Source organism: Dermacentor albipictus, chromosome 4 (genome assembly GCF_038994185.2).
Source record: "Dermacentor albipictus isolate Rhodes 1998 colony chromosome 4, USDA_Dalb.pri_finalv2, whole genome shotgun sequence".
Lineage (NCBI taxonomy): Eukaryota > Metazoa > Arthropoda > Arachnida > Ixodida > Ixodidae > Dermacentor > Dermacentor albipictus.
The window spans coordinates 11,270,712-11,295,895 of NC_091824.1; the positions used below are offsets into that span (position 1 = coordinate 11,270,712).

Here is a 25,184-nt window from a genome sequence, read left to right on the forward strand (position 1 = left end):
GATCGCAGGGAGGGGCGTCTGTCCTGCAGTGGACCTAAAACAGGGTGATGATGATGATGATGACAATTACGATGTTCCCAGAAAACACGATTTTTCAGCATTAACGTTCAGTACCTCGCCAAACTGCGATCGGACAATACGTTTTCCGGCTGCTAGATTCTGTGTAAACAAGAAAATGCACAGGGCTCGCGTAATCTAGAACAGTATACAGCTGCAGTACTCGCCCACACGTTCCATGTGAAAACCCCTGCATGCGCTCAGTTTCTCATTTTGATACCAGCAAATCTTCTCCGGGGTCGTTTGCACACGGTATTCCCAGCTATCACCAGTCCTGTTGTGATAAGCATTTTCACCTCTCTGTTTCACAGTGCGTGGGGCTATCGGAAACATAGGTCACACTTTTAGTAGGCGATAACCAAAACGCACCGCCGTCCCCTGCTCCAGAATGCGATCGTATATACTTTACGGCCGCTAGATCCCGTGTGAACAAGAAAAGGCATCAGGCGCGCACAGTTTATTCTGGTACCAGCAAATCTCCGCCCTGGTCATCGCATGCCGCATTCAGAGCTATCACCACCAATTAAACCTATTAAGATAGCGATAAGCATCTTCACCTTCACATGGTGCATATTGTCATTGGGAGCATAGTGCACGCTTTTAGTGGGCCATAATCCAAATATGCCGCTGTTCCCTGCTGCAGGCGGTGTGATGTGGACATCACATTTCGCTTCGGTGGCATCTGGCATCGCTGACCAGCTCGATTTCATTTCAGTTTCCTGTCACCTTGAAACACCACATAATAGAAAAACAACGAAATGCATCGCGGCCGCTGGAGCGGCACCAGCTCGTCACACGTAGGTGTCTCATGCCCCAACAATCCGCGCGTCGCTTCGCATTATGTAGGTGTCAATGATAGTTCAGTCTGTCAAATTTTTTAGTTATTTCGGATCATACGTTTTCCGGTTAGTACGTTTTTTCTTCCAGTTTTTCCTAAAACATATGAACGAGTTTCTAGTGTATATGGGTTTTCTTGCGTAATAGATTTACTTTGAAGTAGTACTCTTTATGATGTGATGTAGCCCATCCTGCTTGGGCCAATGACCAATTCTTAGCCTGCAATATTCTTAACCCTTTGAAGGTTTTCGCCGTACATGTACGGCGGCGGTTTTCTGTCCCGCAAGGTCTTTGCCGTACGGGTACGGTTTCGAACCTCCGTTTGAAATTTCGCGCCATAATGACGATCCGTGCTCACTGGGAGGTGCTGCCACCTCTCAGGACTTACAAGAAGCGTTTGAAATTTGCACTACCTTCTCGGGGAGATAAACAGAACTGATTTCTAGCTTGAGCGCGTCGCGCAGACTGCAGCAACACCCCTTTTGTGGTTTCAGTTTCGCCGGGTGATCGCAACGGAGGCGCGCGAAACGTCATTTTTCTGTTTGTAGGCACTCTCTTGCAGGGATGGTGGAAGTTGATTTCTATCTTGATTGGCGCTCCTCTTAGCTTATCACCACCGTTCGCGAGGTATTCTCGCTCTCAGTGGCAATACGCTTTCATGGTTTCGGTTCCGCCGCATGATCACAACGGAGGCGCGAAACGTGATTTTTCTCTTTGTCGGCAGGCTCTTGCAGGGGCGGCGGAAGTTGATTTCTATCTTGATTGGCGCTGCTCTTAGTTTGTTTATCACCGCCGCGCACGAGGTATTCTCACTCTCTGCGGCAACGCACTTACGCGAGAAGGTGCCTCTGACCTCTACCCAAGGCAGCCGCACGCAGAGAAGATGTGTGCACCAACACAACTCGTCACTCCAAGAGGAGAACATACATGCATTATAGGTGTGCAGACTGCGATAAGGCGCTGTGTGTAGAACCGTGTTTTAGGGAGTACCACACTCTGAAATACTGCTGAACATATTGCAGTTCTGAGTGATGCCGACACCAAATTACTGTTCCTAATTTTTTTTTTACTATTTATTCCCAACTTTATACATTTTGTAAATTCAAGATCTGAAATAAAGTAATTTGACCACCTGGGAAAGTTCTTTTCAAAATAATTCGACCCTCAAAGGGTTAAATGCTATATTTATTTATTTATTTATTTATTTATTTATTTATTTATTTATTTCTGTTACCCCCAAAGCCAGGGGGCATTGCTTAGGGGAGTGGCATCAACAGTTTCAAAAGGTTACAAGAATGCAGTATGTTGCAATAAAAAAAAAGAAATAATCATTGCTGATATTATACAATGTTAGCTAAGGTACAAGTGAAAGGAACATAAAGTCAGGTTGGGAAAACTAGATAGTAATAATGTTTGGTGAGTACAAAATAGCTGTTACTTATACAATATTAGCTAGTGCTAATTTAAAGGCATTGTTATCTGTAATGGTAACGATGTCTGGAGGAAGCTGGTTCCATTCCTGTGATGTTCGCGGAAGAAATGACTGAAAAACACTTTTGGTGTGACACGATACAAACCCTACTTTGACGGCATGGTCAATGCGATGAGAGACATATATTGGTGGCGTAATTAAATCATTTCGTAGCACAGGGTGATAGTATAATTTATGAAACAGAGCTTGTCGGGATATTTTTCGGCGAGAAGCCAATGGCGGTAAGTTCAGGTTAGTTTTCATAGTGCTTATGCTTGCAGTTCTATTATAGATAGAAAGAATGAAACGAATCGAATTGTTCTGAACAAGTTCAAGAGAATTAATTAGGTTAACTTGGCATGAATCCCAAACAGCCGATGCATATTCTAATTTCGGGTGTACAGTCAGACCTGACTATCTCGAACCCGTTTACATCGAATTATTCTATATATCGAACAATTTCTGGGCACAATATAGTTACAATGAGTATATATATAGCAAAAATTACACTTACATCGAACAAAAATAGCAGCGACTCCCGATATATCGAACGCCAAGCAGTGGGAAAGTGCCCCCAGAAGTTGGCTTTCCCTCGCGGCGGTGGGTAAACCTGGCGGCGCGGCTCCATCTAGCTGCTCTCTCTACCGTGACCGTGCTGCCTCGGACGAGCTGTCGACACCCCCCTGCAAAAAATGACACTGGCCCGCCCGCAGCACTTGCTCAGACAGCCAATCAGAGGCTCTTGTGCCCTCGTCGTGCAAGATGGCGAAAGTGCGAGTTGTCTCGCTGCTTTTTTGGTTCATTGTGTGTGCGTCTTGTGGGCCTTCTCCCGCAGTGTTGCCGTGATGAAGCGGCAGAATTTGTCTTTTTTCGTGAAGCACGAAATCATAAATCGGGTCGAACGCGGTGAGAAGTCGGATGTGTCCCCTCAGCGTGAATGATTCCGAGGAACACTCTCAGGACGATCTTGAAGAATAAGGGGGAAATTAGGGCTAAAGGGGCCAAACTCTCGCCCCAATGCCCGTGGCGCCTGACGTGTATGCACGGTCATGTACGAGTGGTTCATCCGAAATTGGTTCAGTCATGCCGGCTTCCGCGTGCTCGGTGATGACTGTAAATTCTGATGAATGCGACGCAGCTGTTGCCGGTGTTGGCGAAACTTGGAGCGAGCTGTCAGAATTTCCAGAAGCTGTTCACAAATCAACAGTGGACGAGTTTGTGAGTGCAAATGATGGTGTCGCGACCACGGGAAAGCCTGAAAATGAAGACTACATTGCCGACATTGTACCGGGCTCAAGTTAAAGTGGGCACAATGAGAAAAGCAATGACGGTCCTTTGCCTACATCCTCCGGAGCGATTGGTGTGCTCGCACTTGTCCGGTGCTTCTGCGCGAATGCGGAAGGTTGTGGCCTCAGCTGCTCTCGACTCCTTAGACAATGTGGAGAAGCGTGTGCGTTGCAGGCAGCGAAATTGCCCAAGCAGAAAGAAATGCAGGACTATTTCATGCAAAACTAAGCTAGTTTCATCAATAAAGTGATTTCATAAATGGTACGTGTTTTTATGACATCCAGTTATTCAGCAGGCTTATATCCAATTAAGCTCTATATCGAACTGATAGGCGTTTTTTTGCGAGTTCGGTATAGCCGGGTTCGAGTGTATTAGGGTCGTATACAGCAGTAGTTTTAAAGTTGGCAGAGCGGAATTAAAATTTCAGCGCAAGTAAGTAAGGTCCGGTTGGCATTGTTAATTATGTAATTAGTGTGAACAGCCCATGACAGGTTAGTCGTAATATGAACTCCAAGGTACTTATAGTTTTCAGCGGATTCAAGGGCAATGTTATCCAGGTAATACACAGGTGAGGCATGAGCCGCTCGAGATATTCTTATTACTTTGCATTTGTTAATATTAAGTTTCATTAGCCATTTCTTACACCAGCTAGAAATAATGTTTAGATCGGCCTGCAGTGCAGTGATGTCATCGGAGTTACCTATTTTGCGAAAAGCAACGCAATCATCGGCAAAAAGATGAATATTTGAGGATATTTTGGAAGGAAGATTGTTAATATACTAGATAAAGGAGGACCTAGTACAGAACCTTGTGGTACACCTGAGCATACTTTAGTGAAGGCACAGTTATGGTCGTTAGGACTGTCGAACTGAAAACGATTGGTTAAAAAGCATTCTATCCATTTTAAGAGGTTACAGTCAAGATTAAGAAGGCTTTGTTTGTAGAGTAATAGCTTGTGACATACCTTATCAAATGCTTTAGAGAAATCTAGGAAAATGCCGTCGGCAAATGAGGATTGATCTAGAATGCATTGTAACTTGTGCATAAATAAGATGAGCTGTGTTTCGCACAAATAAGTTCTCTGGAAACCATGCTGCGCTGACGTGAAAAACGAATTAGCTTCGAAAAAATTAACCAGATGACTATATATGATGTGCTCCAGCATTTTGCAACAGATGCTGGTGAGAGATATTGGTCCTTAATTAGCGGGAGAAGATTTGGCACCTGATTTGTGGATGGGGACCACCTTCCCAGTTTTCCATTCTACAGGCAAAGTAGATGCGTCCAGTGATTGTTCAAAAAGTTTGGTTAATATGATGGGACTGGAGGTAGATGTGCTCTTCAAAAATTTAGTACCTATATTATCATAACCTGGGGCAGTCTGATATTTATATTATCAATGAGTCATGCAACACCAGATGTATCAATGACGATGATTACGAATACGAAATAAAATATGTAACCTCTCTGAAATTTGTACGAGAATAAAATGTTCCACAACCTGCTCTGTTGGAGTCAAAATGCCACTTACTGTATAAGCAACTTGCCCAAGTGTACATGTCAGTCTGTTCTTGGAGCATGCTACGTCTAATGTGTTTGTTGTGAGACATGATTTCCTACACAAAATGGTGCAGGGTTGGCCGCATCCGAGGACCCCTCATGGACTCCAGCCAGCTGGACCAGCCTGAGACTCCTCCAAGGCCTGTGCTGCCTCGCCCGGGTATGTCTTCAGGCATTGTGCACTTGTTAGTGGGTGTTTAGTTTGCCTTAGCATTGTAACGTAGCTGTGCCACAAAGGGCACAGCACAGACCATTGTTAAATTGTTCTTGCAGGCCTGAAGAGGCACACAGATGCCCTGAAGTGTAGGCAGTGCATCATCATCATGCTGCTCATAATTAGGAGCTGACTTGAATTGAAGTCTGTTTACTTCAGCGAGATTTACGCTTCTATACATCTAAATATAGCTCCAGATATATAGTCTAACCTCAATATAATGAACTCAAATATAACAGATTATTGCATATAAGGACGCAAATTTAAAATATTGCTCGCAGATATCAGCATAAAATTTGCATAATCCAAAGTTCGACGAAACTCGTCAGGCAAGAGGGATACATTGTCTAAATAAAACAGGCACGTGCCTAAGGTTTGAAAGGAAATAAAACATATTCGTAATTTATTTTTATACATCAGTCGACTGCCTGTTTTATTTCCACAAAATAGACATAAGCTTATAATGAACAAATGACGTAATGAAGGCATCTTTGTGTCACATGTCACTTCATTATAATGAAGTTTGACTGTACCTGCACCTGTCAAGGTTTATCTCATAGATTCAAGTCATATCAGAGGAGAAGCTGCCTCTCATCGTCATCAGCCTGCTTATGTCAGCTGCATGACACAGGCCTGTCCCAGTGATCTTCAGTTATCTATGTCTTGCACGAGCCAGCAGATTCCTGCAAGTTTCTTAATCTCATCGCACTGCCTGCCACACTTGACTGCCTTTCCTTGGCACCCATTCTGTTCCAGGCCACCGTCTTTGCATGACCTGGCCAACTTCACATCCTGCAGTGCCAGTAGAGTGTGGATGTAGAGTGGTGGTGCACCCAAAATGGCATGCACTTGACTAACTGGCAGTGTCATGTGCCACCAGATTTCGGCCCAGTTGGCATGAAATTATTGGTGAACCTTTGTTGTCAGCTAAAAAGGGTTTGTTGTATACCTTTATAGAAATGTTTTACTTGTTCAGTGTTGTTGCTAGGCTCTGTTGTGCCACATTACAGTGATACGTGACACAGCAGAGCACAGCCACAATACTCAAAACATGAAAAGAACATTTTAGGTGCATGGATGTTCACGGTAATTTGAGGGAAATTACAATGACTTTGTGACATCTGTTGGTAACTTGTCTTTATAATGTTTGACTGCGCAACAAAGATGTGACAGTTGTGTCACAGGAACAATGAGACACATAAGATTAAAGTATCTGTACCTTGTCTTCAGCAGTACGCTAGATCTGGACGGCCTTGAAGGCCCAGCGTGGCTTCCACTTCAATGGTGCAAAGCTTGGGTGGCTTCAGCAGTAACCTCTTGCCGAAAGAATGGGAAATTGTGCAAGTCTGTTGGCAATCTGTCCTCATCATCGGTGGCTCCAATAAACACTCTTACCCTCAGAGAAGATGATACAATTTCAGGCCACCAACTGCTGCCCTAGAATAGTGAAATGTCCAGTCTGTTGCTTTTTTAGTTCTGGACAGAGTGAGCAAATATTTTAAACCACTAGAACTAACCCATGAACTTCCAGAGAATGGTGTAATAAGGTTCATAGACATTAAACTATTTGCCAAAAACCGTTCTTGTTAGATGTACTACCCACGTGGCAACAAGCCACTTCTTCCATTAAACTCCGTGCTCTCTAAACTTATACAATCTGGAATTGTTAGCTCATGTTTTAAAATTTCCTTAAGAAACTCCTGCGGACATAAAATGATTGACAGCTTTCGTGAGCAGTCTGAATGGTTGACTTCGGCAGGCTGTGCATCTCTTGTACAAGTCTCTGTTGGTGAAGACCTGCTGCACAGCTTTTTATCCGTGGTGAGTGAAAATCCAGATGGAGCCACTCGGAATAGACAAAAAATTGCGGTAGTCCCATACATGCATAGAAACACGCACAATCTGAAAAAGGTCCCTCAGCATGTTAACGTCAAAGTTGTCTTCTCTGCCCCCTCAGAAATTAGGCAACCTTTGCAAAATAGCCGTCCCAGCATCTAGGCCCAAATGAGGCTTATCACACACAAGAATAAATTAATAGACTGCACAAACAACGGGGTGTATCGGATCTCTTTGTCCGGTGGTAAATATTACATTGGACAGGCGGGCCGATGCGTTAATGAAAGACTGAAAGAGCACAAGTACAGTGTTGACAGCGCTAAACAGGGTTGGCTTTCTGCCCACTGCTGCATGTGTGGATGTAAGCCAAGATACAAAAAATGTAGTATCATGGCAAAACACAGTGATCGTGTCACGCGTGAAATAATTGAAGCGGGAATAATTCTGTTTAAACCCTCTGTCATGGTAACTGACAAGGAGGTCAAACACCTACAGAATGCAACATTTCACCTCCGACTCCACGAAAATTTTCTTTGCAATCCCACACGAACATAACTTTCTGTCCTAAGCAATCTTTGAAGCGAAGGCTCATAACAAATAGTGGCACCCGTATTGACAAGAGCAGTAGTATTTACACCGTTTATACACACACATACACCTTGTTCTTAAGCATATTTATTTATTTATTTATTTATTTATTTATTTATTTATTTATTTGCCTGCACATCATTATCGTAGGGGGGCTAAAATACAGGGGGTCACAATGGAAAAATATTCAGCAATATCAAAAGAATACATCAGTAAATTCAACATTGTTTAAGCCCTGAAATTCGCAATAGCGAAAGACAAAACTAACAAAGTACAGCAACATCTAAAAGAAAAAATGATTGCACACAGTAGCGTATGTGCAGAGATTATTAGTAACAAAACATTCAAAGAATATGGCTCTCAATAGCATTTTCAATACTAGACGCTGCCATCACTTCATTAGGGAGCTCATTCCAATCAGTAATCTTGTTAGGAAAGAAGGAATACTTAAATGCATTGGTACGACACTGATAAGCTGTAATTTTGTTAGCATGGTCTCTCCTGGATGAAATGTAATAAGGCTCCTTAAAGGGAAGCTGAAACACTTGTCAATTTCCATGCATTGCTGGGATTGGGAAGAACAGACCTAATAATTTAAGGTTCTGAAATTTTTTTCCTCATTTTGTTAATATAAGGGGCGGAAATCACTTTCTAAATCACCCCCGTAGACACGCCCCCATCGCTTCCCGGAGCGCCGGGTGAGGTGGAGCCAGAAGAGACAACCGGCGAGAGTGACGTCATTCGCGGCGACCGAGCTGCTGGACCGGCGTGCTGGCATGTACCAGCATGCCTCTTTCCGTCCTGCGCTTTACTGAACGACGCTACGAGAACTCTACCACCGCCACCGCTCACGTTTTCTTTTGCGATTTTCGTAAACTGTTCTTTCGTGAAGCTGCCCGTCGCGGCAGCTTCACGTGCATGCTTGTGCGAGCAAACGCCACTGGCACACTGCGAAGCATAGACGGAAACACGCGCAGTAATAAATTTTGGTGACCGGACTTCGTGCGGAGCATCCACAGCGTTGCACCTGAAGTATGAAATGGAGTATAGGCTTGCCTAGTGACATTCGATGTACGGTTGCAGTTATCGTGTTTATCACACTGCGGTGCTAAAACTCCCTAATATCTTTATGTCAACACTAGCATGGAGCATTCATAGCGATTCTTGATCGAGCCACAATCGCAAAGTCGTCAAACCATAGTATAAATATTGCACATATAATACCTCTGGCTATCTCTGGATGTGTATGATAAGCAACTTCCGTGACTGTACCTTGCAGCACTGCATGTGCGCGCTTTGAAATGCGGAACTTATGTTCGCGATCGTGTATCAACACTAAAACAACCACGGGACTTTAGACAAGCAGCGGCAAGGTGCTTGACATCGCGGAATTGCACCCGTGTTTACAATCTAATGAAAAGTTAGTGCTTCAGCATTCTTACAGCAGCAAGTTCCCAGTGACACTTTAGCGCATTTTTTCTCCCATCATTGAAACGTACAGCTACATGAAAACAAAAAAAAAAAAAACATACATACCAGCTAAGATTTCCAACGCGCGAGAAGGTGCACAAATTGCTCTCTCTGTTGGCACACTCAACATCGTCGTTACCGCCATTGCCGCCATCGTTTTCCGTATCGGCTGTCGGTTCGAACATGTACGGCGAAAATACAAGCTGTCTGAGACAGCGAGAACGTTCCATAATGCTTACAACTCGGCTATGAAGCCAGAACAGAACAGTGTACTATGCTCTGAAACGGCGGCGCCGACCGGTGACTGCCGCGATTGACGTCGCAGCGGCCCCGACCAATCACGGGCAACAGTGGCGTTCGCGCGATGCCCTGAGGCGCTGGTGCGCGTTTTCTTGAAAAAACAGCCGCTTGCGTTTGTTTCCGCCCTTTTTGAACCAGATATTCGTGTTCAGGGGACTCAAAACTGTAAAATGCCACAGAGAACTCATTTTTTTCGAAAATTGTTTCAGCTTCCCTTTAATGAACAGTGTTTTGTCAATACCAGTTTTATTTTTGTATATATTGTAAAGGAATTTCAATTTTAGGATAACAACAGATGGAGCAATTGGCGAGTCTGACTGTCTTGCGACCGCTTCTCCATCGGCCACACCAGCTAGTTTGATCACTACTACACAGTCCGAGGATCGGGATCATGTTGGTTGAGCTCTAACGCTTAAAGTGTAGAAGTCCAAAGCAAATAATAAACCTGCTTAACCCTTTCGCTGTCGGGCCTTTCTGACCGTGACGCACCCCCAGTGTCGGCTTGGTTTCAGGGAACGAGCATAACAGGGAATGAACATAGCAATTTATTTTTGATTATGATTGGTATACAAATAACATAGTCAATGCAATATGCACATTTCAGTGATCTGCCACTGTTATAAACATCATCATCATCATCATCAGCCTGACTATAAAATCCCTTCAACATCCGAATCTGACGATGCGGAACCCTCTTCCTCGCATGCGACTCTGTCCGAGTCCGAATCCGAGCTCGGCTCGTATTCTGAATCGGAATTGAGCCACCGCTTCAATGAGCAGACGAAGGTCCCGCGCGCTGAGCCATCCGAAAGTAACCGCGCGCAGGGAGGATGCGCTTTCAGTCGCCCGCGCAACGGAGATGAATGGGACGTTGCATGATCAAGATGACAGAGAGAGATGGAAAAAGGCTAAACAAAGTTCGAAGGGCTTTACGTTTACTGCTGCAAGTCGAAAGCGAGGGTGCGGCGAGAGAGCGAAAGCAGCGAGTCACTCTTTTCGGAGAGGCAACAGCACGTGCACCTGAACTTGACGCGCCATAGCAGGCACACCAACAGAAGAAAAATAAAAACCTTCAAACCAGCGGAGATGGCAGAACAACCCTTGAACCCATAACCACACGCGTGCAACGCATGATACAGCGAACACGGAGCCACCGCGCCACTCAGCAAAGAGAAAGTGGGGAGTGGCAGTCGCGCCGTACTCTTCAATACATGGAGTAACACAGGTCGGGGCAAATATACGAACTTGTAGAAAGAGTCAACAGATAGCGTGGTCAATCCTGGAGCGCCTGCTTTGCGCTCTGGCGCGAAATTTTGAACGCACGATAGAGAACGTACCGGTACGTCAGTGACACTGTGGGGGGGAAGCGCGATGACGTACCGGTACGTCCGTGACAGCGAAAGGGTTAATAGGTATTAAAAGTAGTTGTACAAAATCTTTTTCAGAAAAATAACTTTTTCGTTCGTTATCTTAGGTAAAAGATTTAGTACGTCTGCCAGTTCTGATCATCTGCAATTCTCAGAACTACATGCATAATGTCATCACTACAGACAGAGATTTACGAAACTATATGTAAATTTAAAAAAAAAAATTCGCTGTTGGTTAGAACAGCCGTTTTAGGGGGCTATTTCTTGGGCTCTCTTTCTTTCTTATTGTACCTCGTTTTCTAACAATGAGCTAGAAGCTGCTTACGTCAGTCTCTGATCGCAGTTTGGCAGTTCAATCACAATTGACGCATGGATCACGACCGACCAGATTTGGATTCAGGCTCGATCACAATAGAAAGTGACTGTGTAGCAGCACCCAATCTGGATCGGCTTGATTGCGATCGAAAGTAGCCGTGTGACAGGGGCGTTACTATGAAACAACACCCGTTTGGGGGCATGCAGTTAGTGCATTCAACAAACACAATCTGCGACTCTGAAGTCAACTGTACAAAACTGTTGCATCCCCACCACACTGGGGAATTCCGCAGAGATCATTGCACCAGCATTGAGGCAAGCACTTATCTTAACATTTGTAGGAAGCTCAAATATGAGCGAGCGAAATGTCAACACACAAGCGGACAGGATTTTTCTCTCGGTGCTCAAGCGCGGACATTCGAGGCCATCAAGCAAAGTGCAAAAGGCTGGACAATCATTTCAAACAGATCATAGCATAAATACACCATATACTGGGCACTAAAAGAAAACAAAGAAAAAGAAGTGTAAATGACGAGCGAGATGATGTGAAATGCACACAAGACACCTTCATGAGCTTGAATTGCAAAGCGCAAAGGAGAGATGCACATGCATAATGATCAAGTGCCAGAGCACTCCAGCGCGAGCATATACAATGTTAAAATGAGAATGGTTCACTTTCATGTTCATTGAGCCATAGCTCAACACTTTGCGATGTTGATCCAGCCACTATCTATTGGTGGACCTGAAACAATGGCGCTTGCCGCACCATCGCCCATGCCCACAGCCGTATGGCTGCTTTGCTGGCCTTCAATTCAAGGCCAGTCATGTTGGCACGATCACATGATCAAGCATGGCTGCACCCATAAGCCGCAGCTGGAAATGGTCTATACAGTAGAACTTCAGTCTAACGAAGTTGTACTTGCAGTGAAAAACTTCATTAAATCATGAATTTCATTATTTTGAGGTTTTAATGTTTCAGCGGTAAAAATAGTTTCACAAATTCCCAGAACATTCCTGGTGGATAGTGTCGTGTCAGTAATCACCTTTATACAAAATGCAAGGTTGGCCCATAATAGTATGGCTTTGAGCCACTAAAGGCATGCGGTGCAGATGGTGTCTAGAGCAATGCACCGCGTGGCTCATGGCATCTGAGATAAGCATTTTCCTTTGCACGGTGCCGTAAATCTCGGATGCCATAGCTGACCCAATTAGTGCCCACAGCCTTCATCAGATGGTGCCCTCAAATTAAAAACAAACGTGCAAGATACAGATATTCACTCTGAGAGAAAGAAAAAAGATACGTTGCAGTTTTGTTAGAAAGGTGGAGCATTGATGGCGACAACAAAGCAACAACGACAAGAAGTAAGGTTTGCAGTCTTATCGGTATCACGTGCGGCCAGGCAAGGATCACTCGATGTCCAGGAACATGCTGTCGCAACGTGAGCGAACACTTTGCACTGTGCCTCGGAAACTTGAGATTACGCAACCACCAACACTAGACATATGAAAATTAAATGTGCATGAAGGCACTAACAATTTCGCCTTTATCTTTTCACTTGCCGAAGATAAAAGGGACTGGAATTACCTGATAAAAAGCATGGAGATTATTATTTTTTTATTCAATACAATTCTTTTTTCAAGTACAGTCAAACCTCAATATTTTGAACAACGGCAGTGATCTCGAAGTAGTTCAATATAGCCAGAATTTGATATATAAGATCGTGTAAAAAAACGCTTCAAGAACTTCTGCAATTCAATCAATGAACCAAGGCCGTGATCGGGGATCTCCGTTCGGAGTGCACATTCAGGCCATGCCGACTTCGTCCGCCGGGAGCGTGCGGTAGATTGTGCTGCACACAATTAGTGTAGTCCACGCCCATTTCGTCAGCCACGCGAAGTCAGCGCAGTCTAAGCCAATTGCGCCCAACGCAGCTGAACGCTGGCTACGACCAATGATCGCCTATTGCGCCCCAATCGTGGCGCAGGAAATACTCACTTAAAGCTTCACACAAAGTATTTATTTATTTGGCTGAAAGTACTGCAACAGTGTCTAAACGATCCACAAGCGATCGACCGGTGCGTTCTTTTGCGCCGCAGTAGCGGAGTAGAAGGGCCAAAGCAGCTACAGCCTCAGTTGAAGTTGGAGGCAGGAAAACATCAGCACTTGCGGGATCACCCTTGGCAGCGCCTTCGTTTGGCCACTATTTCTGCTGCGATCTCCACGTCCGTCAATCGAAGCATTTTGAAACACTGCCAATAACAAATTATCAAGTGGCATCTACCAAGGCGTCTATAAGTGAGCCCAGTGAACGTGTGCTGTCGCACGTCATTGCGGATGCAAACAGCAATTTCTCACGAGGCACGGCAGGTGCAGCGCATGGCACCGAGGAGGAGTCAGTGTGACAAATGTAAGGTGTCGTGGACATTGTCAAACTAGCCAACCCACCTCGTGTGTAAGCCACTACGTTCAAATGGAACTCTCGGTGCAATCGATGTGTGCAGCTATAGTGCACAGCAGTCGAGAACGCCTGTTGCGCCACCACTGTCTTCGAGAGTGTTGTGGGAAAGCTCACTGTCACTAGAGCGCACGTGGTCTAGGATGGGGGAGTTCGATATATCCATTTTATGTCCAACCCCGTTCGAAATAAAAAATTTTAAATAGATGCATTTTTCCAGGTGATATAGAAAGCGTTCGATATACACAATAATTTGATATATCCGTGTTCGATATTGTCACGTGGTCGTAATGTCAAAGAACAGAGTATCAATACTGTGTGAGGCAAAACTAGCTTTTATTGGGCGAACCTGTGCCCACAAAACAGGCTACACATAAAGCACAACGAGAGTGGCGAACACAGTTGGCAATCATCGAAAATCTGATCAACGGGTCAAACGCGTCGACTTTTATACATCAATCGTTGAATGTTCCAGACTAATCGCTGGGACCCGCGCGTCTTCCACAAAGTTCTACATTATGTGCGTCGCGCACACATGCAATCAGATTACACAAGTTTCGGTCATAGACAGGGGATGGAACCATTGATAACATTCCAGGAACTTCCCACACATGCAAGCGCATCCTGTGCTGTGCGATAACATTTGTTTGGCGGTAAAACGTGTCGCCCGATAAAGACAAGTACACGTGTCAATAACCCCCTCTTAAAAACCATCGACCCAATGCTGCAAACAAACGAAAGTAATAAAGAAAAGCACTCGTAGCAAAGAAAACAAAAATAAGGAAGTTCTTCAGCGTGCGTAAAAGGGCTTCAGACGCGCTACGTGGACCACTTCAGATCGTGCCCGGCGCCGCTGTGACTGCGAAATGCCATCTGGCATGACCTCATAGTCCAGTTCGCCAACACATCGGATGATCTTGTAGGGTCCGAAATAATGTTGCAATAGTTTCTCACTGAGTTCTCATTGACGTATTGGGGTCCAAACCCAAACACGGTCACCGGGCTGGTATTCGACGAAGCGTCGTCAGAGGGTGTAGTGTCGGCAGTCGGTACGCTGCTGGTTCTTGACCCATAGGCGGGCGAGCTGTCAGGCTTCTTCGGCGCGCTAGACGTAGGTAGCGACGTCAAGATTCTCCTATTCAGTGACGTGTGGCAGCATGGCGTCGAGCGTCGTCGTCGGTTTCCTGCTGTAAACCAGCTTAAACGGCATGATCTGTGTTGTTTCTTGCACCGCCGTGTTGTAAGCAAAGGTTACGTACGACAGGACCGCGTCCCACGTCTTGTGCTCGACATCGACGTACATTGCTAGCGTGTCGGCGAGGGTCTTGTTCAGCCGCTCCGTGAGACCATTCGTCTGCGGGTGGTAGGCAGTTGTCCTCCTGTGGCTTGTATGGCTGTACTGCAGAATGGCTTGGGTGAACTCTGCTGTAAAAGCTGTTCCTCTGTCGGTGATGAGGACTTCTTGGGCACCGTGTCGCAGCAGAATGTTCTCGCCGAAAAATTTCGCCACTTCGGCTGCGCTGCCTTTCGGCAGAGCTTTAGTTTCAGCGAAGCGGGTGAGGTAGTTCGTCGCCACGATGATCCACTTATTTCCGGATGTTGACGTCGGAAATAGTCCCAAGTCCATCCCGATCTGCTGAAAAGGTCGGCAAGGAGGCTTGATCGGCTGTAGTAATCCGGCTGGCCTGTGGGTGGTGTCTTGCGTCGCTGACAGTCTCGGCATGTCTTGACGTAACGGGCAGCGTCGGCGGTTAGGCGTGGCCAGTAATACCTTTCTTGTATCCTCGATAGCGTCCGGGAGAAGCCGAGGTGCCCGGCGGTCGGATCGTCATGTAAGGTGCGCAGTACTTCTGGATGCAGCGCCGACAGAGCAACAAGAAGGTAGGTGGCGCGGACTGGTGATAAGTTCTTCTTCACGAGTAGATTGTTTTGAAGCGTGAAGGAAGATAATCCTCGCTTAAATGCCCTGGGCACGTCAGTGTGCCCTTCCAAATATTCAACTAGGCCTTTTAGCTCTGGATCTGCCCGTTGCTGTTCAGCGAAGTCTTCCGCGCTTATCATTCCAAAGAAGGCGTCGTCATTCTCGTCATCTTGCGGCGGCGGGTCAATGGGGGCGCGTGATAGGCAATCGGCATCGGAGTGTTTTCGTCCGGACGTGTAAGTTACAGTGATGTCGTATTCTTGTAGTCTGAGGCTCCACCGCGCATGTCGTCCTGAAGGATCCTTTATATTCGCTAGCCAACACAACACGTGATGGTCGCTGACGACTTTGAATGGCCTGCCTTAAAGATAAGGGCGAAATTTAGCTGTAGCCTAAACGATGGTGAGGCATTCCTTTTCGGTCGTAGAATAGTTGTCTTCCGCTTTTGACAGCGACCGGCTAGCGTAAGCTATCACCTGTGCGACTCCGTTTCTCCTCTGGACTAGAACAGCAACGAGGCCTAGTCTACTGGCGTCAGTATGGATTTCAGTATCGGCGTACTCATCAAAGTGCGTGAGTACCGGCGGCGACTGCATGCGTCGTTTGAGTTCTTCAAATGCGTCGGCCTGCGGCGTTTCCCACTTGAACTCAACATCACATTTAGTTAGCGGTGTCAACGGCTCAGCGAAGCGTGAAAAGTCCTTGACAAAGCGCCTGTAGTAGGCCCACATGCCAAGGAATCTAGGCACTGCCTTCTTGTCGATGGGCTGCGGGAACTTTGCGATGGCAGCTGTCTTGTGCGGGTTGGGGAGGGCTCCAGATTTGCTGATCACGTGGCCTAGAAACAGAAGCTCGCCATAAGCAAAGCGGCACTTTTCCGGCTTCAGAGTAAGCCCTCATGACCTGATGGCCTCTAGAACTGTTGCAAGCTGCCTAAGGTGATCGTCAAAATTTCTGGCAAAGACGACGACGTCGTCCAAGTAAACGAGACAGGTCTGCCACTTCAATCCTGCTAAAACCGTGTCCATCACGCGCTGGAACGTTGCAGGCGCCAAGCACAGTCGGAATGACATAACCTTGAACTCGTAGGCCGTGTGGGGTGATGAAGGCCGTCTTTTCGCGATCTCTTTCGTCGACTTCTATTTGTCAATAGCCAGACTTTAGGTCCATCGACGAGAATTATTTAGCGTTGCAGAGCCGATCCAATGCGTTGTCTATTCGTGGGAGAGGGTATACGTCCTTCTTCGTGATCTTGTTCAGACGATGATAATCGACGCACAAACGTAGGGTTCCGTCCTTTTTCTTCACCAAGACTACAGGAGATGCCCACGGGCTTTTTGACGGTTTGATGATGTCATCACGCAGCATTTCGTCGACTTGGTGCCTTATAGCTTCACATTCTCGCGTAGAAACTCGATAAGGGCTCTGGTGGAGTGGTCGAGCACACTCTTCGGTTATTATGCGATGCTTTGCGACTGGCGTTTGTCGAATCCTTGATGACGTCGAAAAACACTCTTCGTATTGTCGTTGTTGCTTAATCATGGGGAGACTTGGATTTATGTCGAAGTCTGGTTCGGGAACTACAGTCATCGGGGTACATGCGGCAGAATCCGAGAGGACAAACGCATTGCTGGTTTCCAGAATTTCCTCTATGTATGCAATCGTCGTGCCCTTGTTGATGTGCTTGAACTTCTGGCTGAAGTTTGTCAGCAACACTTTCGTGTTTCCTCCGTGCAGTCGAGTGATTCCTCTAGTGATGCAAATTTCACGGTCGAGCGGTAGACGTTGGTCGCCTTCGATGACGCCTTCTACGTCAGCGGGTATTTTGGCGCCGACCGAAATAAGAATGCTCGAGCGAGGTGGGATGCTCACTTGATCTTCGAGCACACTCAAGGCGTGGTGACTACGAGAGCTCTCCGGCGGTATCGCTTGCTCTCCCGACAGCGTTATCGATTTTGATTTCAGGTCTACGATTGCGCAGTGTTGGTTCAGGAAGTCCATGCCGAGAATGATGTCTCGTGAACACTGTTGGAGGATAACGAAGGGCGCACGGTAAGTCCGGTCATGAACGGTAATTCTTGCCGTGCCGATTCCAGTCGGCGTAATGAGGTGTCCTCCACCTGTTCGAATTTGAGGGCCTTCCCATGCAGTTTTAACTTTCTTCAACTGGGCGGCGATGTGTCCACTAAGGCGATAACTGCATGGCTGTCAAGCAGTACGTCGAGGTCGGTGGTTCTTTGTCTGGCGTTGCAGTTAGGTCTCGGTGTCGGATCATGGCTGCGTCGTGTTGAACGGAAGCTGGAACGTCGCGTCGTCAGGTCGTCTTTCGTCGTCGTATTCTTTGCTTCCAGACTTCGTCGGGACGGCGGCGTGTCGTCGAGGTAGTTTCTTCGGTGTCTTCGGCGGCGGCGGAGGATCTTCGTCGGTTCGACGAACAGCAACCGCACCTCCATTGGTTGCTGCTTTTAGTTTTCCGGATATGGGCTCGCTGGGGCAACAGGTAGTGGCCTGGTGATGGCAAAGGCAACGGTCGTCGAGAGCTCCACTGAGTATCGGCGAGGTAGTCCGCGATATCGCGAGGGCGTTCACCTTGCTGCGGGCACGGAGCGTTGACGGCGAAACCTCGCTGTCCCATCTCCCGATACGGGCATCGTTGGTAGACGTGACCCTTTTCTCCGCAGTGGTAGCAGAGCGGGCTGTGGTCAGGAGCGCGCCAAACGTCTGCTGGCGCCGGAGGTGGTGGTCAACGGAATTGCGGCGTTACGGGGCCCTGGCGCGGTCGTGGAGGGGGACCTTGACGGCGGGCGACGGCGGCGTAGGTCCTCGCTTGCGACTGAGGCTGTGGCGATTCAGGGGCTACTCCGAGTTGTTGTTGGAGATGCTCACGTACAGCGTCGGCAATCGAAGCCACTTGAGGCTGTGTTGATGGGAACAGCTTCTGTAGCTCCTCCCGCATGACCGCTCGGATAGTCTCGCATAGGTCGTCAGTGGCTAGTGACTGAACTCCGGCGTAGTTTGTTGAGTTCATGCGGCGGTCGAATTGCCGGTTTCGCATCTCGAGTGTCTTCTCGATTCTGGTGGCCTCGCGAAGAAGCTCGTCAACGGTCTTCGGTGGGCTTCGTACCATTCCGGCAAAAAGTTCCTCCTTCACACCACGCATGAGTAGGCGGACTTTCTTCTCCTCGGGCATTTCAGGGTCGGCTTGGCAGAATAGATGGCCCATTTCCTCCATGAAGGTCATGGTTGTCTCATTCAGTAGCTGCACCCGGGTTTCTAATAGCGCTTGGGCTCGTTCTCGGCGCATGACACTTGCGAATGTCTCCAGGAAGCTGCTTCGGAACAGTTCCCAGGTCGTTAAGGTGGCTTCTCGGTTCTCGAACCACGTCCTGGCCGCATCTTCCAATGCGAAGAAGACATGTCGCAGTTTGTCGTTGCTGTTTCAGTTGTTAAACGTAGCGACTCTCTCATACGTCTCAAGCCAGCTTTCCGGGTCCTCGAACGTTGAACCGCGGAACGTTGGAGGCTCCCTGGGCTGCTGCAGCATGACGGGGTACGCTGGGGCTGCCATTGGGGTGGACTTGGTGGCGATCTTCGTGGTCGTCTCAGGTAAACGTCCGTGCTCTGGGGGCAGTCCTTGCAGCCTGCGGCTACCTCGCTGGTTCTTGGCGACGTTGGTGTTGTCTTCCGCGTGCGGGCTTGGGTCACGGCTTTGGGGGGGCGTCCAGTATATGAACGCAAAACACCTCCACCAGATGTCACGTGGTCGTGATGTCAAGGAACCGAGTAACAATACTGTGAAAGGCAAAACTAGCTTTTATTGCGCAAACCTGTGCCCATAATACAGGCTACACTTCAAGCACAACGAGAGCGGCGAGTACAGTCGGCGATCGTCGAAAATCTGATCAACGGATCAAGCGCGTCAGGTTTTATACATCAATCGTCGAATGTTCCAGACTAATTGCTGGGACCCGTGCTCCTTCCACAAAATTCTACGTTATTCGTGTCGCTCACACGTGCAATCAGATTACACGTGTCAATATATTGAGGTTTGACTATACAACATTAACCACCCTCAAAGTATTCTCCGTTGGTACTGATGCACTTGTCCAAAACATTCATTTCATTGTTGGAAGCACCTTGCAAATTCGGCCTTTTTTATACCTGTCAGTGCCGTCATGACATTGCATTTGGCTTCGTCAACATCGGCAAAATGCTTGCCTCTCAAGTCCCTTTCCATCCGACCGAACAGGAAGAAGTCCGCAGGAGCCAAATCTGCCGAATAAGACTCATGGGTTAAGGTAGTCACCTGTGTTGAAGCCAAAAACTGGTGAACACTGAGAGCCATGTGCGCGAGAACATTGTCAGGATGCAGGAACCACTCAGCGGAATGCCACAAGGCCGGACATTTTTGCACCACACTTCTGTGCAGCCGTTTCAACGCCTCCAAATAGAATTTTTGGTTGACGCTTTCGTTTTGAGAGATGATGTCTGAGTATACGATCCCTCTGAGATCAAAAAACAACAATAACACACACACACACAGAACAGATCAGCATCGTCTTCAAATTCGATTTAACCTGACAAGCTTTTTTTGAACGAGTGAGCTAGGTGTGTTCCATTGACTTGCCTGTTGTTTACTTTCAGGCTCATACCCATAGCACCGTGACTCGTCAACTGTGATGATTTTGTTGAGAAACTCTGGATCACCTGTGACCTTGTCCTTCATTACACGACAGGCTTCCACGCGATGATCCCTTTGTTCTTCAGTGAAAGGTCCGGGCAAAAACTTAGCAGCCACTTGTTGCATTCCCAAATCGTCATGCAAAATGCGCTGAATGAAGCTCCAGGATAACCCGGATAAGTCTTTGAATTAGTTGTTTGTTCTGCATCATCTTCTCTGATGAGATCACGGATTTTGGTGATGTCCTCGGTTCGCACACTTGAAGGACAACTGTAATGGGGCTGATCTTCAATGGTCATTTCCACCCATTTAAACCGAGCAAACCATTCGTACATTTGTGTTTTACTGAGAGCATGTTCTTTGTTAGCTGTGTGTATCATCATAACATTTCTGCTGCATCCTTGTCGAGTAAAAAAACAAAACAGGGTGTCTACCAACCGGGAAAACCGGGAATTCTCAGGGAATTTGAACAGTCTGGAAAAACTCAGGGAAAACTCAGGGAATTTGTGCTTCCATCAGGGAAAATTAGCTGTAACTTTATTGAAAGGGAACGAAAGTCGTGTTAATGCTGGCTCCAGTAACAGAGGAATCGCAACGAATCGTCATTGACGCCGTGTCATCGGCACGATGTATTGCCAGAGTAGTTAACGACCGATTTTCTAGACGCCCGATTTTTCGGACATGCCCGATAATTTGCACGGTTTTGCGGCACCACACGTACTCCATATAGTCAATGTATATTGCCCTGACTGCAGGTCTGAAATGGCATTAATCAAAGCCGCCACCGCCGCTATTTTGATTATCTCGCCGCCTCGAACCGGCACTCTCGCAGGCAGATCCGCTGGCAGCCGTAACCACCACCGCGGCAACGTTAGGCCTAGCTGCTTCTATGTTCGCTATTAAGCTTCTTGCCATGCGGTGCCGTGTTTTTCATTGAAAGAATTCGGCGCTATCACCAATGGCACCGACTCCGCCTTTGTAATCCTCGCGATTGGCTTTGAAACTCGCAGAGCACAGCGCGTTGCGTAATGCCAGTCTCCGAAAGTTAGCTTCGCCTCAGTGCACTAGTGTTAGGCGGTGAAGCATAACAAGCGTGGGAAGGGGGCAATTGTCACGGGACATAGTATGTATTCCTTAATTACACATGCGTGCACCACGTCTCCTGTCACAGTACAAGCCCTGATATGCCTAATAAGCGTACTGTCAGGCCTTCAGAGCTTTTTCAGACTTGCCTGTGGTAATTTTAGCCCTTAAAGGCAGTTAAAGACATGCATTAATTTTTTTCAGACTGCCCGTTTTTTTTTGTTTCTTTTTTTTTGCGGCCCCTCGGAAATCCGAAAAATCAAATGTTGACTGTACAACTGACCAAGAGGATGCTTCAGATGATCCATGTGGTGAAAGCGTGGTAGAAGGAGGATGAGAACAGAAAGGACTGACGCACTGAGGAATTAACGGGAATGGAATTGCCGGCGCCTTTTTGAAGGAGCTTGAGCTAAAAAAACAAAGTGTTGGCTGACGCTGAGACACAGGTGTCCCTCATCCAAACCAAAATAAATTGTTTAAGCAGTGAAATCCAACACTGAGATGTTGTGTACGGGCTGAGAGTATGTCAGAACAGTTGAGGTTGACTTCCCAGCTGCTGAGAGAGAACCTTAGTTGTGCAAAGTTCAGGACCTCATACAGATGAGCTTGCTATCAGTTGATGAAAATAGCTGACATTAAAAAAATATTTACTTATGTATGCATCTCCTTTTCATTCGTATTTGAAAATGTTCGACTCAATTTGGAATGGGCTTTACCATTTCTTTCTCTGTGCATTTTACTAACACCTTCCTTCTGTTTTCTTTTTAAATAAAATAGATATTACTCCCTACTATTCAAACTGAATTAAGTCTTTTTTTTGTTGTTTCAGCATGCTTACTAGAGAGTGACAGCATCGGGCAACGTGGTGTCAGCCTGTCTTGACATAAAACAATGTTCTGGCTCATTCAGGGAATTTCGCAAAGGTGCTCAGGGAAAACCTGGAAAACTCAGGGAATTTGGAAATGTCAACTTGGTAGACACCCTGCAAAACTTCACAGTTGCACGTTCATGAGAATCTTCCATTTCTTCATGCCACGAGTGCACTGCAGACACTCACGCAGAACTGCCAGAGAAACTACATGCGTCGTTGTTGGTTGACGCCACTTGGCATACTGACTCAGGAACGGTCCTCCCACAGAGCCCCAGCAGCGCAACCTCATAATACAAGTACATGATCGGCAGGAGTACAATCCCAGTTATTTTGGGTCCCCCCTTGTACGCTGTGCGGCCCACATATGGACAGCGATGCGCAGCTACCAGCTACAGCCTAGGGTAGATGAGATAAGACGTGCTCTAGGGGGCAGGCCGGATAGGCATGCATCCTCTGCCCCCCTTCCATCTCTAGCGTTTGCTTGATCACGTTATGGTGTGCTTGCCCCTTCCCACCCCCCTTACACTCAAGGAATCGTCAGCTCTCGTGTTTCTCCAAGGGTTCTGTGCTGGGGGCGTGCCCGCCAGCTCCACAAGTTGTTATGCCACAAATGTCACAGCGCTTTTTCCTGCATACTGCATCCTGGTGCGTGCACTTCAACGGTATTTTTGCTGCTTGAACTTTTCATGGGGAAGGATGCTTGCGAATAACTTTTTCCTCAGCCAACATTTTTATAGTGTTTTGCTAGATGTACCAACCATACAGGCTTCAAGTACATACTTCAAACAGCCAAGGTGTCCGAAATTTCAGTCACCCTTACACATTAAGTCTGTGGGGCAGCAGGGCTGTCCGAACTATCATGTCTAAATAATCAGTTGTTGACTGTATATTCATATCAGCAAGTTCAGGGCTGGTTGCACTGTTGCAGTTCATTTCTCTTTTTAGACAAGCCTCACTCCTAATGGTTCACTCGTAACAAAAAAGACTTGTGAGGGAACTAAAGGCCACACAGTGGCCTTTAGTTTGATATCCGCATAGTAAGTGTGCATATCATTTGGCTATTCTTAAGAGACAGCAAGATAGTAATGGGGATTAGAGAGCAAACTGGAGGGGCTAATATTTCAGTTGACACTATGAGTAAGAAACTGAGTTGGCCATGTGGAGTGAATAACTGCCGGTCTGTTAGAGTAACAGCTTTTGGGTGCCCTCAGGGACGGCATAGGATGAGGTCAGGAAGTTTGCTTTCATATTATGATGTCTGCTGACAAGAGGTCACTGGGGATTGCTGCTGGAAGAGGCTTACCATCAGTAGGCTGTTGATGATCATCCCCTGTACCCATTCTCATTGATGGGGGGTGCACTAACCTGTGCACATGGCACGTGAAAAGTGCTGTGTATGAAAAAGTGATTCAAACACCCTTACTTCAACTTTTCTGAGTGTGTGTGTGTCAGTGTAGCTTTTACTCTGTGTAAGGCGGTCTGACGCAACACTAGGGGGTATTCTGCATGTGTCCACTTGTTGGACATGCCCATTTCGTCTGCTGCTGAAGTGCTGATTGGCTGGGTGCGCCATCTCCTTCTGATGCACACCCAAGCCCAGCCAATCAGAACTGCAGCCGCAGACAGAATAGACATGTCCGCTAGGTGGATTATTATAATATACCTCCTCTCCCCCTCCCCGTATATTGATGGCTTTGCACTGCGGTTGATGTGGGAACAAAAGGATTAGTTTGAGCACATGTGTGCTTTTGCTTTTTTCTGAGAAAAAATGATAGTTTATGGAGTAATATATCATGTATGTTAGAAACACGGTTATGCAGAGTAATAATGCATGTTATTGCAGGAACTTGAGCACACACTGTATTGCACACATTTAAGAGTGACTGAGATGAAGGGCTGTGTGAAAAGCACATGCTATTAGGCTCCTAATTAGATAGCAGCAGTTTTATTGTCATTACATTTTGCATTGTATTAGTGGCTAACATGGCGCACAGGTGTTGATCACCTTTTTGATGACGATGGTGACTTTTAGCTGGTAAGGGTAGGCACAAATGAAAGAATGAATGTACCTGACATGCTGCTGAGGGTTGTTTGTGTCCCTTCTGGTGCCTTTGAGAATGTTGCCTGCTGAATTTGTTATGCCACAATTCATCGACTCACTTGCATACAAACCATTTTAATGGGAAAGTCACAGTCACCACTGATCGGCCTAATTGGGCTAGCAGTTGGCAGAGTCACAGGTGGATGGTGGAAAATGCTGGGTTCAACACTTGATCCTGTTTGACTGTGCCCCAATTTGTGTGCAGAGTATGGCCACGAAGGGGAGGAGGACCCATTAGCACGACGGAGCTCAACGTAAGTCAAGCTGAGACAGAATATCTACTTGGTGAAGCAGTCTTTCATCAAGGAAAACCCTTATTTTCTGCACAATTCATAAGGAAGTCCTTATGTGTGTCCTGTCTGCCTTCTTTTCTTCCTTATGAATTGTGTGCAAAATACAGCTTTTCCTTGGCGAAAGAACAAGTGAAGACATGTTCTGAACTTGCCAGCTGCAAAGCAATGCACAAGGTTATGACACATGCGACATACCAACTTATGACGTTTTGATGATATTGTGTTGTTGCCAGGAGCACTACAATGTTTGTACAGAAACAGATGGCATCAGCAACAATGTGTACCATATATACTCTCGTAATGGATGCAGTTATTAAAAAAATAAAAACGAAGCAAAGTTAGGGGGTGCATTTATTACGTGGGTAAACTTTATGGAAACTTTTTCAAAACAGCATAAATTGAAAAGTAAGACGGTAATGATGTGAAAAATGCATAAGATAACTTATCTTTGCAGTAAAAATATACGTATACTATTT

The 25,184-nt window shown here is 46.5% G+C and overlaps 1 protein-coding gene across 2 annotated transcripts in view; it reads left to right on the plus strand.

Moving 5' to 3' along the window:
* The window catches only part of pyd (zonula occludens-like protein polychaetoid), a 448,973-nt gene that overhangs the window by 191,060 nt on the left and 232,729 nt on the right, over nt 1-25,184 (plus strand). For both annotated transcript variants that reach the window (XM_065435932.2, XM_065435931.2), the window contains exons 8-9: nt 5,287-5,372; nt 24,621-24,669. In XM_065435932.2, coding sequence (XP_065292004.2) covers nt 5,287-5,372; nt 24,621-24,669 — 135 coding nt within the window. The remainder of the gene's footprint in view (nt 1-5,286; nt 5,373-24,620; nt 24,670-25,184) is intronic.